The 21439-nt window shown below is 52.1% G+C and overlaps 1 protein-coding gene across 4 annotated transcripts; it reads left to right on the forward strand.

Annotated features, from left to right (window-relative positions):
- Positions 1-7249: 7249 nt before the first annotated feature.
- Positions 7250-13548, forward strand: BATF2 (basic leucine zipper ATF-like transcription factor 2). 4 transcript variants are annotated; one of them, XM_079102949.1, is made up of 3 exons: positions 7250-7488; positions 8795-8902; positions 11639-13548. In XM_079102949.1, the coding sequence occupies exons 1-3, from the start codon at positions 7450-7452 to the stop codon at positions 12320-12322; spliced, it is 831 nt and encodes a 276-aa protein (XP_078959075.1). In that variant the 5' UTR covers positions 7250-7449; the 3' UTR covers positions 12323-13548. The 4 variants fall into 4 exon arrangements, with proteins under 4 accessions (XP_078959075.1, XP_078959076.1, XP_078959073.1 ...); XM_079102950.1 differs by having other exon boundaries at positions 8798-8902; XM_079102947.1 differs by having other exon boundaries at positions 7253-7488; positions 11636-13546.
- Positions 13549-21439: the final 7891 nt, after the last annotated feature.

Consider the following 21439-nt stretch of genomic DNA (forward strand, 5'->3'; position numbering starts at 1 on the left):
CCTGTTTCCCACACCCCCCAACCCCATGCTGGGGAACCCAAGGGCCCTTGACCACTGAGCTACAATGACAAACCTTTTTTATTTTTAATTTTTAGGGTCTTGCTAAATTGCTGAAGTAGCCTTGGGCTTGAGATCCTCCTGCCTCAGCCTCCTGAGTCTCTGGGATTACAGGGTGTGCCATTCCCCCCACCCCCACTGCCACCAACAATCCCAGCAACTGGGGATTGAATCTTGGCCTGGCACCTGCTAGGCAAGTGCTCTACCTCAGAGTTACATCCCCAATCCTTTCTATTTTTTATTTTGAGACAGAGTCTCTCAAAGTTGCCCAGGTTAGCCTTGAATTTGTGATCCTCCCCCCTCAGCCTCCCTTGAACCCTGCTTTTGAAGGGAGGACTTCTTAGGACCTAGTGGATTGAAACTTGGTAGAGTTCAAGATGCCCTGTGAAGAGGCATATTCACCCAATGTAAACTATGTGGCATTATAGTTTTAATTTTATTGGGCACAGTGGCCTCTACTTGTGGTCTCACCTACTCAGGAGGCTGAAGCAAGAGGATCACTTGAGGCCAGGAGGTCGAGGTCAGCCTAGGCAACATAGCAAGACTCTGTTTCAGAAATATAAATAAGTAATCCCAATGATGTACCTTACAGAAATAGAGTAAGCAATTATGAAATTCATCTGGAAGAATAAGAAACCCAGAATAGCTAAAGCAATCCTTAGCAGGAAGAGTGAAACAGGGGTATTGCAATACCAGATCTTCAACTCTATTACAAAGCAATAGTAACCAAAACGGCATGGTATTGGTACCAAAATAGAAAGGTAGATCAATGGTACAGAATAGAGGACACGGACACAAACCCAAATAAATACAATTTTCTCATACTAGAAAAAGGTGCCAAAAATATGCAATGGAGAAAAGATAGCCTCTTCAACAAATGGTGCTGGGAGAATTGGAAATCCATATGCAACAGAATGAAACTAAACCCATATCTCTCACCATGCACGAAACTAAACTCAAAATGGATTAAGGACCTCAGAATCAGACCAGAGACCCTGCAGATTATAGAAGAAAAAGTAGGTCCAGATCTTCAACATGTCGGCTTAGGACAAGACTTCCTTAACAGGACTCCCATAGCACAAGAAATAAAGGCAAGAATCAATAACTGGGATAGATTCAAACTAAAAAGCTTTCTCTCAGCAAAGGAAACTATCAGCAATGCGAAGAAAGAGCCTACAGAGTGGGAGAAGATCTTTGCCAATCATACTTCAGATAGAGCACTAATCTCCAGAATCTATAAAGAACTCAAAAAACTCTACTCCAAGAATACAAATAATCCAGTCGACAAATGGGCTAAGGAAATGAATAGACACTTCACAGAAGAAGATCTACAAGCAATCAACAAACGTATGGAAAAATGTTCAACATCTCTAGTAATAAGAGAAATGCAAATCAAAACTACCCTAAGATTCCATCTCACCCCAATTAGAATGGCGATTATCAAGAATACGAGCAACAAAAGGTATTGGCGAGGATGTGGGGAGAAAGGTACACTCATACATTGCTGGTGGGGCTGCAAATTAGTGCAGCCACTCTGGAAAGCAGTGTGGAGATTCCTTAGAAAACTTGGAATGGACCCTCCATTTGACCCAGCTATCCCACTCCTTGGCCTATACCCAAAGGACTTAAAATCAGCATACTACAGAGATACAGCCACATCAATGTTCATAGCTGCTCAATTCACCATAGCCAGACTGTGGAATCAACCTAGATGCCCTTCAATTGATGAATGGATAAAGAAACTGTGGTATATATATACAATGGAATATTACTCAGCCATAAAGAATGATAAAATTATGGCATTTGCAGGCAAATGGATGAAATTGGAGAATATCATGCTAAGTGAGATAAGCCAATCTCAAAAAGCCAAAGGACGAATGATATCGCTAATAAGTGAATGATGACACATAATGGGGGGAGGGAAGGGTTAGTATTAGGGTTAGAGTTAGGGTTAGGGAGGGGGGCAAGTATGGAGGAAGGAAGCACTGTATAGAGGGAAAAGAGGGGTGGGAGGGGTGGGGGAAGGGAAAAAATAACAGAATGAATCAAACAACATTATGTAAATTTATGAATACACAAATGGTATGCCTTTACGCCATGTACAGAGAAACAACATGTATCCCATTTGTTTACAATAAAATAAAAAAAGTTAAAGAAAAAAGAAATATAAATAAGTAATTTAAAAGGTTTTATCACTTTAGTCTACTGTTTTACTCCATCTATCACCTTTATAATCATATGGAAAGATAACAAGAATTTTTATTCTGGAACCAAGAGAAAAAAAAAAAAATGTAGAAGAGAAGACTCTGCTTAACAGCAGCACTGTCACGTCCCAGTCTTGCGAGTCACTGGCCACGCTGGGCAGGGCTTTCTTCACCTTGCTGCAACTTAGCCCCCCTGCCGGTCCTTGCTCCATGACCCTGCCTGGCCAGTCCCTCACACCAGCCTCCGCATGAGGTCCTCCTGTCACTAAAGGTCACTGGAACAAGAGGGGGGACTCACCCTTTCCAAGCTCGTTAGTGACCATTAGGGACCACTTTCCATGTGTGACTCTCGGTTCATGACGGCCTTGAAAAAGCAAGGGTATTATCATTTGCACAGGGAAACTGGGGCCTAGAGAACAAGGCCTTGGCCAAGGTCACACAGTTAGCAGAGGTGGCACAGGGGTTGACCCCAGGTCTCTCTGGGACTGGACTCCTGGGAAACTGCAGGAGCTGTGGTCACGGCTGCCACATGGCACACACCCAGGGTGGCCCTGGCTCTTCAGAGCGCAGCTGTTGATACCTACGCTCTCGCGCATCTCCAGCAGCGGCATGTTTCCCGGGGAGATGCACGTGCTGAAGAGCTGCCAGGGGCAGGCGGCGCTTTGAAGGCGGGCAGGGCGTGCGGGGCGGGGGTGGCACTGAGCCTTGGGGTGGGTGCCAGCTCCCCTTTCCGCTCGGCTGGGGAAGACGGCGGTGACTTCGGAGAACCCCAGGCCAAGCGGCCCAGTTCCTGGGAGACCCATCTCTTTGCAGACTCCAGCTCTACAGGGCGCCCACCAAGCGCTGTGCTGAAAGCGAAAGGCAGTCTGCCTGCGCCGTTCCTAGAGGAGTGGCCAGGATGTGGCCGCCTCGGTCCCAGCCCAGCATTCAGGTCCTCTGGATCATCCCCTCGGCAAGCCAGTGCTTTCCTGCCTGAAGTCCTTGACCAGGCTTGTCACGTGGGGATGAGGGCCCATCTCAACCGGGAACGCGCCTCAGGACCAAGTGTCCTGCTGAGGGTTAAGCTCCTCATGAATCTGAGCCCCAGGGGCATCCGCCTGGCACCCCATGCCCTTAGGAAGGTGCCCCTTCCCACCCCCGGCCTGGATGGGGCTGACCCCATCCCCACTGCAGCAGGAGCCTGGGACCCCAGGTCTGCCGATCTCCTCTTTTCCTGTGACCACAGGGACTGGTGTCAGGAATAGACACAAGACCCAAGTCACACCAAGGACAGCCAGGCCTGGGACCTTTGTGGGAACTACTAGGGGCGTGGCGGGAGGGGAGGGATGCCCCTCTCCTGTTAAGCTAAGCTGACCTCTTAGGGGCCATCCCACCATGAGCCAGCCGGAGGCTGTAGCCAGATCCCAGGTGCTTTGGAGTTTTCTTCCATTAAAGCATTTCTCTGGGACCCCTAATCTCATTTCTGTTCTTGCACCCCACAATTTTTCTTCTTAATAATGAAACACAATACAGGCTTGTGCTATGTGAACAAAAAATTCATCAGATATCTACTGATTAACCTTGTTAAAAGTTCAACACAAATTTATGTGACTTATTGTTCTAAGCCTTTTACATTTATTACTTCATCGAATCCTTGTATTATTATCCCCATTATACAGAGGAAGCTCAAAGAGGTTAAGTCACTTGCTCCAGAACACAGGGAGGGCCCTGTGATAGAGCCCTCCTATCTTTCAATGTCCCTCCCAAAGAGCCACACCTCTGGAAACTCTTTGAGCTCCCCTGACAGGAAGTGACCTCCTCAAAAGGAAGTGACCTCCCCTCCAGGTATGTTCCACACCCTGCTGAGACTTACCTCCCAGGAGGCTCATTCACAGTTCTGGATGGAAAGTCGGTGCCAGCCTCAGCCCACCAGCAGCTACCTAAGTCCTTTATCTCTTATTCATCATCTGTAGCTCCTTCAGGTGCCCTGAGGAGGCCAGGCCTAAAACTAGGGATGCATGGGGTGGGAGGACCCACACAGAGGTCCTCATCCCTGGGCATCTGGAGACTGGCCAAGCTTCTAACCAACCCCAGGAGGTATGGGAAGGACTTGCGACAAGGCCTTCTATGTATTGTAGCTTCTGCCAATTGGTCCCCTCCTGCCTCAGTTTCCTTGTTGGTAAAATGAGGAGCTGGGCGAGGGAGAATCCCCCAGGCACCCAAGGCAGATCCTCTGGGAATGAGTAAAGCAGAGGTGTCTTTACTCAGGAAGGTTTTGAGGTCCCAGTATGACAAGCTGCCTGGGCTTTAATTCCTTTATTCACTAACTGAGCAACTACTATGTGAAGGGAGTGTTTGAGGCACGGGGAACACTTCAGAGAGCAAAGCAGGCAAAGATCCTGCCACCTGGAGCTCACTGTGTAGTTCTGGTATTCAGGAGGCCTCTAAGCCTCCTGGCCTCCAGCCAGGGCTGCTGGACTCATGGACAGGCTTCTCCAAGCAGGACATGGAGAGGAACTGAGGGCTTAGACAAAGGTGTTCTCCCTCCAGCTCTGGTGCCCTGTGGTGCGACATTGACTCTGAGTTTTAGTTTCCTCTCACTCTTTTGTGGACTGAATGTTTTTGTTCGCCCAAATTCACATGTTCAAGTGCAGCCCTCAGTCTTCAATGTGACAGTGTTTGGAGGCAGGGTGCAGGGCCTGTAGGAGGTGATGAGGTCCAGATGGGGTCATGAGGGTGGGATTCATGTCCCTGTAAGATGACAAAGAGTGACGAGAACTTTTTCTACCATGTGAGGACACAGCAAGAAGGCAGCCATCTGCTAGCCAGAGGCCATTGCCAGGAACCAAATCTGCCCACACCTTGATCTTGCCCTTCCCAGCCTCCAGAACTGAGAAATAAGTGTTCGTTGTTGAAGCCACCTGCCTATGGTGGTGTTAGGGCATCCAGAGCAGACCAGATGCCACCCGAGTGACGGCTGGGACTGGAGGGCCCTGCCAGCCAGCAGGGGAGTCCACCTCTGGCAGAAGCCTCACAAGGCCATTTGAGGTTAAATATTAACCAGCCCTTCCTCCCAGCCACCTTCTGGGGAGAAGAAGCCATAAACCCTGCCTGCTTTGCTGCCCCTCCAGGGCTGAGGACACCTGCCCTCCTACCTGAAGCCTGGGCCTGGGGTCCAGGTTTGGGGGAGGGGGCTCTTGGCCTGAGCCCTCCCCCACAGCTGTTTTGGGTTACATCATGCACAGCCTCCTGCAGATCGCTCCCTGCGGAGCTCCGGGCTGGTTTAATGAGCCCCTCAGGTGCCCGCCTCAGGCAGGAATCCCAGCTCTCCCAGTGTCTGGGAAACAAAAATAATTCTGAGAAACCCGGCAGCCTCATTGTGCGGGGGTGTCCCACCTCAGCCTCTGCCTCCGGCCCTCAGAAGCCAGGAGGCAAGGCCCAGCTGTGATGCACCAGCCCTCCCACCCAGCAGGTCCTAATTATGAGCCACAATCCAGAATGTGTCACCACAGATCTCAGCAGGGGAATCCATCCTACCTGGATCCTACCTTACAGTACGCGAAGAGCCTTCCTGTCATTCTCTCCCTCTTCACAATGCTGTGACACGGGTGTGACTTCTTTGCTATCCCAAGCTTATATATGAGAAGACTGAGGCTCCAGGCAGTAACGCTGTGAGCAGAGAGGGCCAGGCTGAGTTCCTCCAGCTCCAGAGCCCAGGCAGGTTTAGGCCTGGTCCAGGGAAGGCAGAGGATGGCCGTGGTGACAGACATCACGAATCAATCACAGCATGGCACATGGCTAATCAAGGGGAGTGTTCTCTTCTAATGAGCTCACAGCAGCTGTGGATTCTCACCCAACACCCCCTCTCCCCTCAGAAGATGCTGTCTGCAGTGCTTCCCACCCCCGTGGTCCCCCATCATCGGCCTGGAGCCCTCATGACTCAGACACCCCAAGATGCTAGCTTCCCAACCATCCAACCCTACAGCTGTGTGCTGTTCTGAACAGGGGTTGCTTGGCTCCTCTGTGCCCCTAACACATGACCCACCCAAGCACAGGCTCTCTCAGGGAGACACCACCATGCAGGTGTGCCTGGGCCTTCCAAAGAGGTTTTCCTTAGGAAACATTTAAAATATTCCCCCAAATATAGATGATAATCCACCCTCAACTGTGCTCCCACTAAACTAGCAATTAAACACCTCAGACAACTGAAGTCCCCTGTCCTCTTCTGTCCTCTCTCCTCTCCCCTGCCACCACTCTGATTTTTGTTTCTCATTCTGGTGCTTATTTTATACTTTTGTGACCTGTTTACGTATCCGTATTGTTGACCCTTATAGCGGTTTCATCCCACTGTTCTGATCCTGTGGTGGTTTGCTATTTTCCCAGAACTGGATGCCTTGGATTTTAGGTCTGGTGGTCAACACAGTTCCGAATCTCCCAGGGTCTCATGAATGCAAATGTAACCTTACCCTGTCTGCACCACGCGTGGGTTCAGGCAACTTACCTGCCTTAACTCATTCAATCTTCACAACAAAATCGTCATCCTCACTTTACAGGTTTGCCAACATAGCTGGGACCCTGGCCTCCTCAGCCCTAGACGGCTCTCTCTCTGCCTGCTCTGTTCTGTGGAAACAGTAAGGGCCATCGCTTGATTTTACAGACATCCACCTGAGAGGGTGCGGCTGAGTCAGACTCCCCCATAGTTCCTACATCAGGTCTAGGACTTTGTATCATCCCACCCACACCCTTCACAGATGAGGAAACTGAGGCTCAGAGAGGGAGACTCAGCTGCTCCCAGTTCACAGCTCTCCTGTGAGCACAGGGACTCTCTGGTCCTCCCTGGTTCTGGGACCCCACTGGCTTCTTCCTTGGCTCTGTCCCTGGCAGCCTGCCCTTCCTCCTCAGGACACCCTCCCCACACCTGGCCTTCCTTCTCCCACATCTCCACCCTCTACAGGCCTCCTCCCAGAAAAGGGGCCCAACCGGAAGGCCAGTTCACGTCAGGAACTTCCAGCCACGTGAGCAGCCCTGAGCCAGGGATTCTGAGCAGCCGGTGGCTTTAGGAGAAACTGAAACTGGGCTCTCTGGGGGCGGAGTGGTCACTAGAGATTTAAAAAGCCGCCACTTCCTTGGGCCCTCAGAGGGCACTGGGAGGTCACAGCCGCTGAGGGACTTCCAGGATCTCTGTGAGCCTCTGCTCCCTGCCTATGCCATGCACCTCTGCCGGGGAGATGCGCTGCTGACCAGGCCGGTGAGTACAGGACCCCAGGCTGGGATGACGGCAACGAGGGTCCCAGGCCCAGGCCATGAGGGATGCCCTAGTGCCAGCGCTGTGCTCCTGGGCGGTGGCACCCTGGCAGGCTCCTTGCAGCCCCTCTCTGGGTCCGAATCTCCTCCCCTGAACAGGGGCATCTGGAATGTGGCCGCCCCAGTTCTCGTGTTGCATCCCTAGCCTCGGGGAGGCCTGGCCTTCACACTCCTGCTCTCTCTGGACCCACCTGCATCTCCGTTGCCCCCAGAAGCTTCCTCTCCCCTCCCAGGACCCCTGCAGCCGTGGATTCCCTTGAGGCCTCGCCCTGCTCTCACTGGGTCCTTGCCTGGCTCTAGGCTCTGGAATGACCGCAGCCCGGGCCCTGAAGGCACAGGAGGCTGTGGCCTGGGCGGGGCTGTCGCGTCCTCGGCCAGGTGGCCAGGGTCTCGCCTGAGGTCCTTTCCCACAAAACGCACCCCGAAAGATGACGGGGGCCTTTGGGCCGCGGGGTCTCCAACAGCCCCTCTTGCCCTGCCCTGCCCTGCCAGAGCTCTGGACACTTGGATTCACTATTCCATCTAAGTTCCAAGGTGCCCAGGGTTGGAGGTGGTCACGGCTGACAACCTGGGGTCCATCGTTCTGTCACAGGGACTCTCCATTCATTGGTTCTAGACGACTCTCGGCTGGACGTGACGGCAGGGAGTTTCCTGTGTCGTTCACCACTGCGTCCTCCTAGCTGAGTGACCAGCACACAGTAGATAGTTGATAACTATTTGTGGAGTAGATATCAGCTTTGCATGTGAGCAGGACATGGACAAATGGAACCAAATCAGCCCTGGCCCTGGCCTTGGGGAGCTTCCTAGGAACGGTGACACCTTCCCCGTGGAGGAAACAGGGCTGACCTCTCCTGGCCTGGCTCTGGGCTGCCTGCTCTGTGGACTTGTCTCCACACCTTGCAGTGGCCTCTGAGGAAGGTACCAAAATGCCTCCCTTGGGCAGAGGAGGTGACTGGGCTCAGAGGAGTGAGTGACCAGCCCAGAGAGACCTGGCTTGTGAGAATGCGCCACTCAAAGTTGGTTCTGTCTGCGTTTCAGCCCCAGGCCGCCGCCTTCTGCTTGCCCTCCCCAAAGTATTCTGTGAGCAGGTGTGCAGGGCCTGCAAGGAGGCATGGGTGCCGAGAGAGCAAGAGGGGCTTCTAGGAGAACAGGTCAAGTCCCCAAGGGAACAACTTGGCCTTACAAATGGCTGGCCAGGGCAGAGGGCACAGCCCTTGCTGGAACCCCTGAGCCCTCTGTCTCATTCCCAGCAGGACCCACCAGATTGTCAGAAGCAGCTGAAGAAGAAACAGAAAAACCGGGTGGCTGCCCAACGCAGCCGGCAGAAGCACACACACAAGGCAGATGCCCTGCACCAGGTGGGGACACCCTCCATCTTAGACAACTTTTCATTACTATAAGTGAATACCACAGACTGGGTCATTTATAAAGAAAAGAAGTTTGTGCTGTGCATGGTGGTGCACACCAGGAATCCCAGCAATCTGGAAGGCTACAGCAGGAGGACTGCAAGTTTAAGGCCAGGCAAACCCTGTCTCAAGAGAAGAGGAGGGAGGGAAGGAAGGAAGGAAGGAGGGAGGGACAGGCTGGGGATGTAGTTCAGCGGGAGAGTGCCTCTGGGTTCAATCCCCAGAACTGGAAAAAAAAAAAAAAAAGGTTGGTTTAGTGCATTCTTCTAGAGTCTGGGACACCTAAGAGCATGGCTCCAGTTTATGTCTGGGTCAAGCATGGCATGGCGAGGGGCATCCCAGAGCAAGGTGGAGCAGAGTGAGACAGCTCACTTTTATAGCAAAACCGCTCTCACCATAACCTATGACGCACTAGTTAATTACTCCACCTTGCAGTGGCCTCTGCTCCACATCCCCACCGCGGGACTTGTCCCTGTCCTCAGTGCCCCTTCCCGTCACCTAGAACAGGACACAGCTCAGCTGGTAGAGAACCTGCCTAGCAGGTGAGAGGCCCTGGGTTCAGGGCACCACAGCAAATGATGGGGACGCATGGGTAGGGCGACTTCTCCATCTGCGGGGCTGCCAGAGAACAGCAGGTTTACGCGGCTGAGATTTATTTCCAAGTCCAAGACCAAGGTGCGTGTTGAGTTGCTCTCTGCTGAGGGCTCTCTTCCTGGGTGCTTGCGGCCCTTCGTCCATGGGTGTGAGAGGAGTTATCACTCTCCCTTCCTCTTTTTTTTTTTTTGGTGGTGCTGGGATTCACACCCCAGACCTCTCGCATGCCAGGGAAACACTCTCCCACTGGGCCATATTCCCAGCTCTTCTTCCTCTTCTTATAAGGCCACCAATCCTGCAAGCTCCCTTATGACCTTACTTAATCTAAATTACCTATCTCTTTTTTTTTTAGTGGGTACCAGGGATTGAACCCAGGGTTGCTAAAACACTGAGCCACATCCCCAGCCCTTTTTTGTATTTTATTTAGAGACAGGGTCTCACTCTGCTAAGTTGCTGAGGCTGGCTTTGAACTTTCCATCCTCCTGCCTCAGCCCCCCGAGCTGCTGGGATTACAGGTGTGTGCCACCTAAAAGCCCTCTCTAACTACAGTCACACTGGGTGTTTTGACCTCATCCTAATTTTGGAGGGATGCCATTCAGTCCACAGCACATGGGGTGTAACGAGGAGATGAAGTATGAGCCAGACCTGAGGGTCCATAGGAGCTTCCCAGTGGAATACGTGCCAGGGGCAGATGCAGCAGTGCTGGCCAGGGTGGGGCGAGGCCCCCTGCAGCACCTGTGAGCACCGTGCACAGGATGCTGCATGCAAGATGCGCGCCTCTTGTGTTACTTGTGGAGACACCTACTGTGTGTCTCCCGTGCAGTCCACACTCTGGAGTGCAGATATAAGCCCCGCAGACCAAGCCCCTCCCCCAACCCCAAGGAGCTTCTGTTCTCAGGCAGAGGCCAGGGGATAGTAGATGGTCCATAGAGCATTGGAGATGTCAGATGGTGATAAGTCGAAAGAGGAAAAATAAGATGGAAGGGAGGGGCAGTGAGTGAAGGAGAGTAACGAGGGGGACCCCCAGAACAGGCCGAAGATGGCAAATGAATAAATGAATGAGTGGCTCAATTCCTGGAGGTCAGGTGAAGGCTTCGGAGAGCTTAGGTGACCTGGTGATGTGTTCTAGAAATGTCCATTCCTCGTATAGGAACCCGCCTGGGAGCGGGCCACTGGTGTTTTTGAGGTCTTTGGAAACTCTGACTCTGGGGCCTAAGGCACGTTTTTATGCAAAATAACCTTACAACTTCCCCTTTGAAAGTGTCCCCAAAAGGGGACTGAAGGAAGCCATTCACGTCATTCAGCCTTATGAAACCTGGAAATAAAATCCTTCCAGCATTTCTGCTGTCGTCGTCATCATGAGTGGCCATTTAGAAGTGGGAGTGGATGGTTGTCCCATGGAGGCCCAGGGCCCAGGGTCTGGCAGAGCAGAACTGATGCCGATTTGGAGATGTCCAGCAGAGCACCCCTGTGCTGTCGGCCTGTAAAACGGCACCCCGAATCCTACAACACCTCAGTTGGCAAGCTGTGGGCCCCAGGAAGGCCTGGCGGTGACTTCAAGTCACCTGAGCTGCCTAGGACACAACGACAGGGAAGGTGCCACCTGAAGGCCACATCAGGATTCACACAGGGTGGGGTGCCGAGGAGCATCCATGCGGAGGAGACAGGAAACATGTTGAGGAAGTAAATTCCACTGGATGGGCAGGAGAGAAGGCAGGACAGACGGAGCTGGTGGTCTGAGCTGGGGCTGCCACGCTGGTGTCTAGGCCCAGCACTGGCGTTTGGATCCTGGGAGTCTCGGGCCTGCGGAGGGTTTCGGCCTAGTTAATGACAGGGCCTCCTTGGAGCCAAGGGAATTGGGTAGTTTGGGGGGCACACCAATTAGGAAGCCAGTGGAGGGCCAGGTAAGAGGGCGCCTGCTCAGGGGACTTGCAGGGGGCAGAGAGCAGGGCGTAGCTCGGGGGCTTGGTGGGTGGTGGTGGAGGGCTGGCTCCAGCCTGGTGTGCAGAACATGGTAGCCTCCTTTGGCATGAGGAGCCTGGAGGGGGACCAGGCTGACATCCCCTCCCGGCCCACCTGCTTCTCCCCTAGCAGCACGAGTCCCTGGAGAAACACAACCGCACCCTGCAGAAGGAGATCCAGGCCCTGCAGGCTGAGCTAGAGTGGTGGACTCGGACCCTGCAGCTGCACCAGCGCCTGTGCCGCCTGGACTGTGCCTCCCACCCAGCGCCGAGGCCTGCTGGCTGCTGGGGCCAAGCTGCGCAGACCCCCGGACAGCCTGCGGCCCACGGACAACATGACTGCCGGAAGCAGCAGGGCCTGCTCCAGAGCCCCGCCGCCTCTCCCCCAGCTCATACGCTCACTCCAGGTCCACACCCTCAGGATTCCCGGGGCCTTCTCCCACCCCTTCTGCCTGTGCTGCCCGTTGGCCCTGCTGTGGTGACCATACCTCCTGCCCAGCCGTCCCCCAGGCCTGACCTCTCTGCCTCGCCCACTGGCTCTGGCCTGCTGGAGACTTCCTCCAAGCTCAGTGCCATCCTGCCCAGCCCTCCAGCCCAACCTGCCCCTCCACAGCCCCTTGGGCTGGAGCACCCCACCAGGGGGGACCTGGGGTCCTCTTCCCACAACGCTTCAGCTGCTCCAGGGCCTGCGTTTCTGCAGAGGAGGGAGCAGAAGCCTGTTCACTGGGCAGCAGACTGGCCGGCGCCCGCTGTGGAGCCCAGCCCTCACCCTCTCCTGGCCTTCCCACTGCTGTCCTCTGCTCAAGTCCACTTCTAACCTGCTCCCAGAGCACAGCTGCCCCTTCCTTGGCTCAGGAAGCAGCCTCAGCAACCAGGCGCCTCCTCTGCTGCTGCTGGAGGCTGTCCTTGTCAGCTGACCAGTGGGGCCAGGATTTCCCTGGGGAAAAGGAAGCCATTGCTGAGTGCCCACCATTGTGGCAGCCCGTCACCACCAATATCTTACTCCAACCCCACAGTCACCCTATGAATCAGAATTTACCATTCCACTTTTTCAAATAAGGAAACAGAGACTCAGAGAAATCAAGTGACATGTTGAATATCACACAGCCTTAATTTTTTTTTTTTTTTTTTTTTTGTTTTTTACACAGCCTTTCTTGGGACTCGAAATACTAGCACCTGCTATCCTAGCGAAATCCTGGCCCAGGGCCCTGGGCCGAGGGTCTGAAGTCCTCAAAACTGAGGCGTGGTATAAGGAGGGTTTACTGCTGGGAGCAGAGAGGGCTCTCCCCTCTGTTTTCTGATTCCCAGGGCAAGAGTCTGGCTGTCCCAGAAATACTGCCCTGGCTGGGGACAATCCAAAGTTCATACTGGGTGAGGAGAAGCCAGGCAGAAGCCCAGGAGAAGACTTGCTTTTCCCCAGTAGTGTGTCCAGTGCCGAGAAACCACTGAGTCGGAGTCAAGGAGGCCTGGGCAGGCCCCTCTTGGACTTCGAGGCTGGTACCCATAACCATTCCAAGGCCTGGGGCAGATTCTGCAGGATCAGCCCTCCTGGCTAGTCCCAGGTAGCTCCCGCCTCCCCTTCCTCAAGGCCTGGCCGGTGGACCTCGGCATCCATTCATCCCACACACCAAAGGCAGGAGGAGAGACCGAGGAGGTACCGGTGCCAGCGTCCTCTCTGGCAGCACCAGCACCCTGCACCTCCCCAGGCCCCCATTACCTCAGAGCCCCTGAAGCAGCTCCCTCCTGGCTCTTGGGCAGGGGCTGGTGGGGCTGAAGAACAGGGCCTGGGACCCAGCGGGGCTCGGGGGCGTGTCTGCCCTCAGAGGGGAGGTTAGATCAAGTGACGGCGCCATCACGCTCCAGGATGAGCGCCCCAAGGTGCTCTTCACCCAGACACTCTCGGATGCAGCTGAGACACCTGTCAGACTCACACTCCGGTGCTGGGCACCAGCACATGTGATGGCAAATAAAGTGTTGTCCACTCCTTTTCGCTTGGGCTGGTTGTTTAAGGCTCTTGTGGTCTACACTTTCGAAGTTAAAGGGTCTTTGGAAGCAAAGGGAATGAATGGTCTGGAGTCTTAGAGGTGGGAAATCCCTCGTGAACCACGCGGTCTGACCTCACTCTCATACTGCAGGTGAGGAAGCACAAGCCCAGAGATGAGATGGACTTGCTCAAGCGTGTTGGTGTTTTGGAGCAGAACAGAACAGGCAGGCTGTACATGTACATATGTATGTGGGGGGGGGGGGTATTCAAATCTGCAGGGTGGGCTAACAGGCTGGAGACACAAGAAAGAGCTGGTGTTGTGGTTCAAGTTCAAGGGTCATATGCTACAGAATTCACTCGTTTGGACAGTCAGTCATTTTGTTCTATTCAGGTCTTTGACTGATTGAGGCCCGTCCACATCAAGGAGGTAATCTGCTTTACTGAAAATAATGTCAATCTCATCCAAACACACACTCAATAGAAATGCATAGAATAATATTTGAGCACATTTCTGGACACCATGGCCCAACCAAGATGATACAAAATTAATTATCACACCAGGGTCACATAGCAAAGGCGGGTAGCAGAGTGGTGGAGGGAGCTGAGCTGGGGTTAGCAGAGCAGGTTCAGGGAGGACAAATGGGCAGGAGGGAAGCCAAAATGCTGTTGATTGGAGGTGGGCTTGCCTCTGGGACAAGGAACAGTATTAGGCACTGTGGACCAGGACTTGATGGGGTGAGGGTACGGGGGCCTGGCTGGTGTCTAAACACCCTGAAATGTGTCAGGCAGTGTGCTATGTTTTACTTGTGCTAACTCATGGTGCCTTTAATTACTCTGTGAAGAAAATGTGGCTAACATCTCTGCAGTTCAGAAAGGTAAACTGAGGCTTAGGAGAGTTAAGTAATAAGACCAAGAACACACAGCTAGGAAATGGTATGATTTGGCTCAATGATCAGGAGCAGTTAGCCTCAGGAGATCTTGCTTTGACCTTCCTTTTTTATTTTTTATTTTTTTGTACCAGGGATTGAACCCAGGGATGCTTAACCACTGAGCCACATTCCAGTCCTTTTTACTTTTTATTTAGAGACGGGGTCTCACTAAGTTGCTTAGGACCTCCCTATGTTGCTGAGGCTGGCTTTGAACTGAGATCCTCCTGCCTCAGCCTCCCAAGTCGCTGGGATTACAGGCATGCACCACCACGTTGGGTCTTCCGTGTACTTTGTTGTAGATCCTCAACAGAGGGGCCAGCACATGCTCAAGTGTGTGGTCCAGGGGGCAAAACCCAATTGTAACTCAAAACAGAAGAGGGGAGTGGTTTAACTAATGTTAGTATGCTCATCAGGGGACTACCCAGAGCTGCCCAGAATAAAGAATCCTCAAAAGATTATTTGAGATGAGCAAATGCAACATATTACGCAGGAAAAATGGAATACAGGAATAGAACTGTCACTATAGTTTGATGTTATGCTCACTCCCAAACACAAACAGAATAAAAGGAGTGGGAGGAGATGTTGTAGACTTTTGAGAGCGATAAGTGCTGTATCTGTGAATTCCCAAATCTGTAAACACAGAGCGCAGGAGCACAGAAGCGGCGAGGCTATGCCCTACAACTCTGTCGGGGTGTGCTGGTGATGGGTTGCTGCATAACAAATCACTCCCAAACCTGGTGGCGTAAGCAGCCTTCATTTTGGCAGTTTCCGTGGGTCAGGAGGCGGGCATGGCACAGCCTGTGCTACTGGCTCAGGGTCTCACAAGGGGCTTCAACAGTTACCTCGAGGCTCCATGTGGGAACGGTCTGCTTCTGAGCTGCCCGGGTGGTTCCACAGAACCTGGAAGGCCTGCGTCGTGGTTTGGGTGTGAGGTGTCCCTCAGAAGCTCATCAAGCGATGCGAGAAAGTTCAGAGGAGAGATGATTGGGTTGTGAGGGCCTTAACCCAACCAGTGGAGTCAACCCTGATGGGATTCACTGAGTGGCAACTGGAGGTGGGTGAGGGGTGGCTGGAGGAGGCGGGGCATGGGGCATTGCTCTGGGTGTATATTTGTATTTGGCAAGTGGAGCCCTCTTTGCTGCCTGATCCTCATGTGAACTGCTTCCCCCATGACATTCTTCTGCCATGATGTCCTGCCTCACCTTGAGCCCAGAGGAATGGAGCCAGCCTCATAAGGACTGATACCTCTGAAACTGTGAGCCCCCACATAAACCTTTCCTCCATTACAGTTGTTCAGCTAAGGCCTTTTAGTCACAGCAGCAAGACAGCTGGCTAACAGCCCACCTCCAGGCTTGTCATTCATTGATGGCTACAGGTCGTTGGTTGGAGATATCAGTACCTCACCATGCTGGCATCTTCGTAGGATACCTCAACCTGGCAGCTGCTTTCCCTCAGACAAGCATGTGAGAGAGCGAGAAAAGATGAGCAACAGGGGGAATGTGGAAGGCACAGTCTTCTGAATTAATTAATGTCATTGTAGCACTGCTAAGGATGGAGCCCAGGGCCTGGTGCCTGCAGGAGTCCTATCCTTAGCTGCGTTCCCAGCTCAAGGATGGTCTTCCTGCAGTTTCAGAAAGGTCATCCTTGAGCCGGGGCGGGTGGTGCATGCCTGTGATCCCAGGGGCTCAGGAGGCTGAGGCAGGAGGATTGAGAGTTCAAAGCCAGCCTCGGCAACTTAGCGAGACCCTAATCAACTCAGTGAGAACCTGTCTCCAAATAAAATATAAAAAAAGGTGGGGTTCAATCTCCAGACCAAAAGAAAAAAAAAAAAGACAACAAAAAACCCCAAAGGCCATCTGTCATTTTTGCCATATTCTATCAGTCTCAGGTACAGGCCACCAGGGAAGGTATAAGAACTGGAGTCAGGCTCAGCGAGGGGTCCTGGAAGCTGACGTCGCCCTGGGGAAGCAGCAGCCCTCTCTTGGATTCCTACTTTTTCCTTCCATCACCAGAAAAAGCTGATGACTTTCTTTGGAGAGGTCATTTTTCAGAAGGGGACAGTTTGGATCCCTTTACAATGGTGCCAAGACCTCAGCAGTGAGCAGAAGAGAACCGGGGGTTTTAGGATACAGCCCGGCACGGGACTGGACACAGACTCTCATATTAGCCTGGCAGCTAATATGAGGACGGTGTTGGTGCTCCTTCCTCAGACACCCTTTGAAGTGATACTGGACGCTAGACGACAGGCACCGGAATTTTAAGTACTTGCAGGCTGAGGGTATTTACTTATTTACTTATTTATTTACTGTGATTCTGGGGATTGGACCCAGGGTCACTATCACTGAGCTATACCCCTCAGCCCTTTTTATTCTATTTTGAGACAGGGCCTAACTAAGTTTCTCAGGCTGGCCTTGAGCTTGCAATCCTCCTGCCTCAGCTGCCTGGGACACTGAGATTACAGGCTTGTGTTACTGCTCCTGGCTCCACGAGTCTTCACTGAGGAATAATTGACACATAAAAAAACTGCACATTAGCTGGATGCAGTGGTGCACATCTGTAATCCCAGTGGCTCAGGAGGCTCAGATAGGAGGATCAAAAGTCCAGAGCCAGCCTCAGCAACTTAGCGAGGCCTTAAGTCCTCAGTGAGATCTTATCTCTAAATAAAATATAAAAAGGGCTGGGGGGCTGGGGTTGCAACTCAGTGGTAGAGGCTTGCCTAGCATGTGTGGGCACTGGGTTCAATTCTCACATATAAATAAATGAATGAAATAAAGGTCTATCAACATCTAAAAAAATTCATAAAGAAAGGGCTGGTGGTTAAGCACCCCTGGGTTCAATCCCCAGTACCAAAAAAAAAAAAACAAAAAAAAAAACAAAAAAAAACTGCACATGTTTAATGTGCTCAATCTGATGACTTTGGACATATGAAACTGTGACACCATAACCATGATCAGGGTAACAGACATATCTGACATCTCCCAGCATTTCCTGAGTCCTTTCGTGGTGTGGTAGGGACACTTTATATGAGATCTACACTCTTCAATCCTGTGGTTAATTATAGGAGCTGTATTGTACAACAGATCTCTAGATCTTACTCATCTTGCGTAACTGGGACTTTATACCCACTGAACTTCCCATTTCCCTTCCCCCAGGCCCCTGCCAGTTGCTATGGTAATCTCTGCTTCTACGAGTTTGACAATTTAGTCAGTGGTGGTGACAGACCTGGTGGTGGTCCCCTAAGATCACACCACCTGGTAACATCATGACCGTCTTAGTGTGTGTAAATACTCTGAGGTTCACACAGTGACAAGATTGCGTTAACAATGTGTTCTTCAGAATGTGTCCCCGTCTTTAAGTGACACATGGCTGCATTCCCAGAAGTGGATCTTTATGCTTTGAAAAGCAGTCGCTCATTGAGGACTAAAGTTGAAACCCGATTGAAACTAAGCGAATTCTTTTTCTGTCACTTACCTTAGTGATGGGTTCGATGGTGGCTCCTAAAAAGATATGTACCTAAGAATGTGACCTTATTTGGAAAAAGGATCTTTGCAGCTCAAACTTAGGATTTCGAGAAATCATCCTGGATACCTGGTGGACCCTAAATCCAATGTTTAATAAGAGGGGGGGTCAGACATAAGAGAAGGAGAGGACCACGCAAAGATGGAGGCAGAGATCAGAGCTGCAGCCCCAAGACAAGGAACACCTCGAGCCAGAGGCTGGAAGAGGTAAGGAAGCCTTCTTCCCCAGGGCTTTTGGCGGTGGCCTACCCCTGCCAACCCCTTGATTTCAGACTCTGACCTCCGGAGCCATGAATACCTTCTGAACCTAGTGAATACCAAGCGCTCGCAGGTGCTGGGACACAGTGTGAACAAGACTGTCAATATTCCTGCTCTTCAGGTTCTGAAAACCAAACCAGTAAAGACAGATAATAAACCACAAATAAAAAACCTGGAGAGGACTGGGCAGTGGCATTGCTGAGCACTTGAGGCACTGAGTTCCATTCCCAGCAACACACACACACACACAGAAATTCAGAGAATGCTATCAGAACATAAAGGCAGGAAAGTTGACAGGGATTGACTGGGAGAGGGGCTGCTTCTCCAGAGAATTAAGAGAAGGGACCTCTGGAGAGGCATCATGCAGGGCTAAAACTGAATGATCAGAGGGTGCCAGCCATGCAAAGACGTAGGGTAAGAACATCCCAGACAGAGCACAGAGCATGTGCAAAGACCCCAGGGTTGGAAAAAAACTAGGTGTGTTTGAGAAATAGAAAGGAGCCCAGAACTCGGTCAATGAGGAGAAAGAGAAAGGAGGACCCCAGTCTCAGCAACTTAGTGAGACCCTGTGTCAAAATGAAAAATAAAAAGGGCCAGGCATATGGCTCTGTGGTAGAGGGAACTCACTCATTCCCCAGTACCAAAGCAAGCAGACAAACAACTGAACAGTTTGGAACAACAGGAACCAACCTCAAAAACATGATGTTGGACTGTAGAAGTCAGACACAAAAGAGGAGATGGCTTGCATGATCTATTTGTATAGAACTCAAAATAAAAAACAAAGACTAATCTGTGGTGTCAAGATGGGTCACGGCTGACAGTCTCTGATAAGGTACAGGGGGCACTGAGGGTGCTGACAACGTTCTGCTTCTTAGTCTTTGTGGTGGTCACGTGAAAGTATTCACTGTTTGAAAATTCCTTGAGTTATACATTGATGATCTGTGCTCTTTTCTGCTGTGTCTGATGTACATCAGTAAAAGGGGCTGCATGTCAGGAGTATGTCACAGTCCCTGGCACATAGTAAGTGCTCAATAAATGTTAGTTGTTAAGAATGAACGGGAGAGGCTGGGGTTGAGGCTCAGTGGTAGGACACTTGCTTAGCAAGGTGAGGCACTGGGTTTGGTCCTCAGCACCAAGTAAAAATAAATAAAATAAAGGTATTGTGTCCATCTACAGCTAAAGATATTTTAAAACAAAAATGAATGGGAAACTCTAGTCCTTGCCCCCAAGTGGAATCCATTATCAATCAGAGCCATGGAAAGATCAGAGCCTGTGCTCGGGACAGGACGGCTGGAGGGAGAGGAAGAGATTTCAGGTCTCATTCAGGGGACAGAGCAGGAGAGAATCCGAAACCTTTCCTCTTGGATTAGTGGTTCAGTGCCTTGGAGACTATTCCTTAGGGAATGTGGGTGTCTCAGCGTGCATTCATGCGGAATTTCATTCCATTTTAAAGGGTCTACAGTCTCTTGTTTTTCTAAGTCAGTGAATGCCAAGTCTCCCTAGGGATGCTCGCCCTGGATCCAGCATATCTAACAGCTCGCCTGGCCCCTGCAGGCTCTTGTCCCTGTTTGTCTCGGGCTTGTGTTCCCCTGATGATGGGGAACAAAGCAGAGATCTTCTCTTGGTCCTGCCCAGACCTCTGTTTGGACTGGGGGTGGAGGGGCCTGGACCCAAGGTTCCTGGAGGATTTCTGGATACATCTGCGCCTCAACAGACTTGGTCCGAGTTAGTTCTCCAAGGAGTGCTCTTCAAAAGGGGTCTCCCCAGGGGAAGGGGGTTCCGGGGTCAGTGGTGCACCTCCCTCCTGGAAACTCCGCCTCCTTCCTGGGGTTCCCTGCAGGCCCCCCGGTCTGAAGGAGTCAGCTCCCATTGCTAAACAAGGTGCAAAGGCCTCCGAGGTCTGGGCTGAGCCTGGAGTGGTTTGGAGACCTCTCTGAGCAACCCTCCCACTCTATCTCCTTCCTAAGCTGCAACTCACACCCAGTGGCCACCAGGTTTTCCAGCCTCACTGTGACCCAGACACATAGAGAGAGGATGAATAGACCAACTGAACGCAGTCGCCACCCTTGGGGACCCCCTGCCCCGGGCTGTCTCCAAGCTGGGTCAGCTCTACTCCCTGTGGCCCTGCCAGGCCAGTCTCTGACCTGTCAGTTTCCTGAGCTGAGGGCTGTTGCCTAGCAGTAATTGGCCTGGGAAGCCCAAGGGAAGGCGGTGGGGGATGGAGGGAGGGGAGCCCCAGGTGCTGCAGGAAGGGGAGCTGGTGATTAAGTGGCTCCTTCCCTCAGCCCTGGAGACAGGGAGCCCTGGCTCTTAAAGGAGACATACATGACCTGTTCCGACTCTCCCAGAAGAGATCACGGACTCGGCCAGGCCGTCTGTCCCAAGAGCCGGGGCAAAGGGGACCCTCGAAGCAGCACTGCTTCACAGCCAGGATTTGTCCTGTCTGTGGGGTTCCCAGGCTACACTGTTCAGCAGGAGGGAAAGCCAGTTTACTTATGGGGAACCCTCCTGGGAGTCCTGAGGGAAAGGGATCCCAAGAAAGAGTTAACACCCAGTGAGGGCCCAGAGACAGTCCCCAGTCCAGGACCTTGGCTCTGAAAGTACCCTGACCTGTAATCACGTGCATGCATCAAAAATGGTCACCCAAAGGTGACCTGGGAACTCACCCGTTCAACAGGAGCATTTTCAGCAACCCCACCACCTCCTGGATCAGAACCTTGGGGCTGAGTCCAGCAACCTGCAAGCTTTCTAGATGATTTGTTTTGGTACTGGGGATTGAACTCAGGGGTGCTCTACCACTGAGCTACACCCCCAGTCCTATTTGTTATTTTGAGACAGGGCCTCACTAAATTGTCCAGGTTGGTCTTGAACTTGCAATCCTCCTGCCTTAGCCTCCCGAGTTGATGGAATTACTGCCATACAGGCGACATCACACTGAACAGCGCCCAGCAACCTCTAGGTGTTTCTGATGCACCCTCAAGTTCGAGAACCACTGGGATAGTCTGACAGGACTCTAGAGCTGGGCTGCCCAGTAAACGTCATCCATTGCATATTCATTTATATTTTCAAACATTTATCAGCACCTTCTATGTGCTAGACCCTCTGGCAAGACAAAAGCCCAGAGCGGGGTGAAATATAGTACCCCTCTGGGCAGACTGATCAGTGAGTACAGGCAAGGCGAGGAAAGCCCTGGGAACATGAAGGGGGCTCTTGGTTCAATCCCCAGAACCAAGACAAAAAGCAGG

The sequence above is a fragment of the Sciurus vulgaris genome (assembly GCF_902686455.1).
Source record: "Sciurus vulgaris genome assembly, chromosome: 11".
Classification (NCBI taxonomy): Eukaryota; Metazoa; Chordata; class Mammalia; order Rodentia; family Sciuridae; genus Sciurus; species Sciurus vulgaris.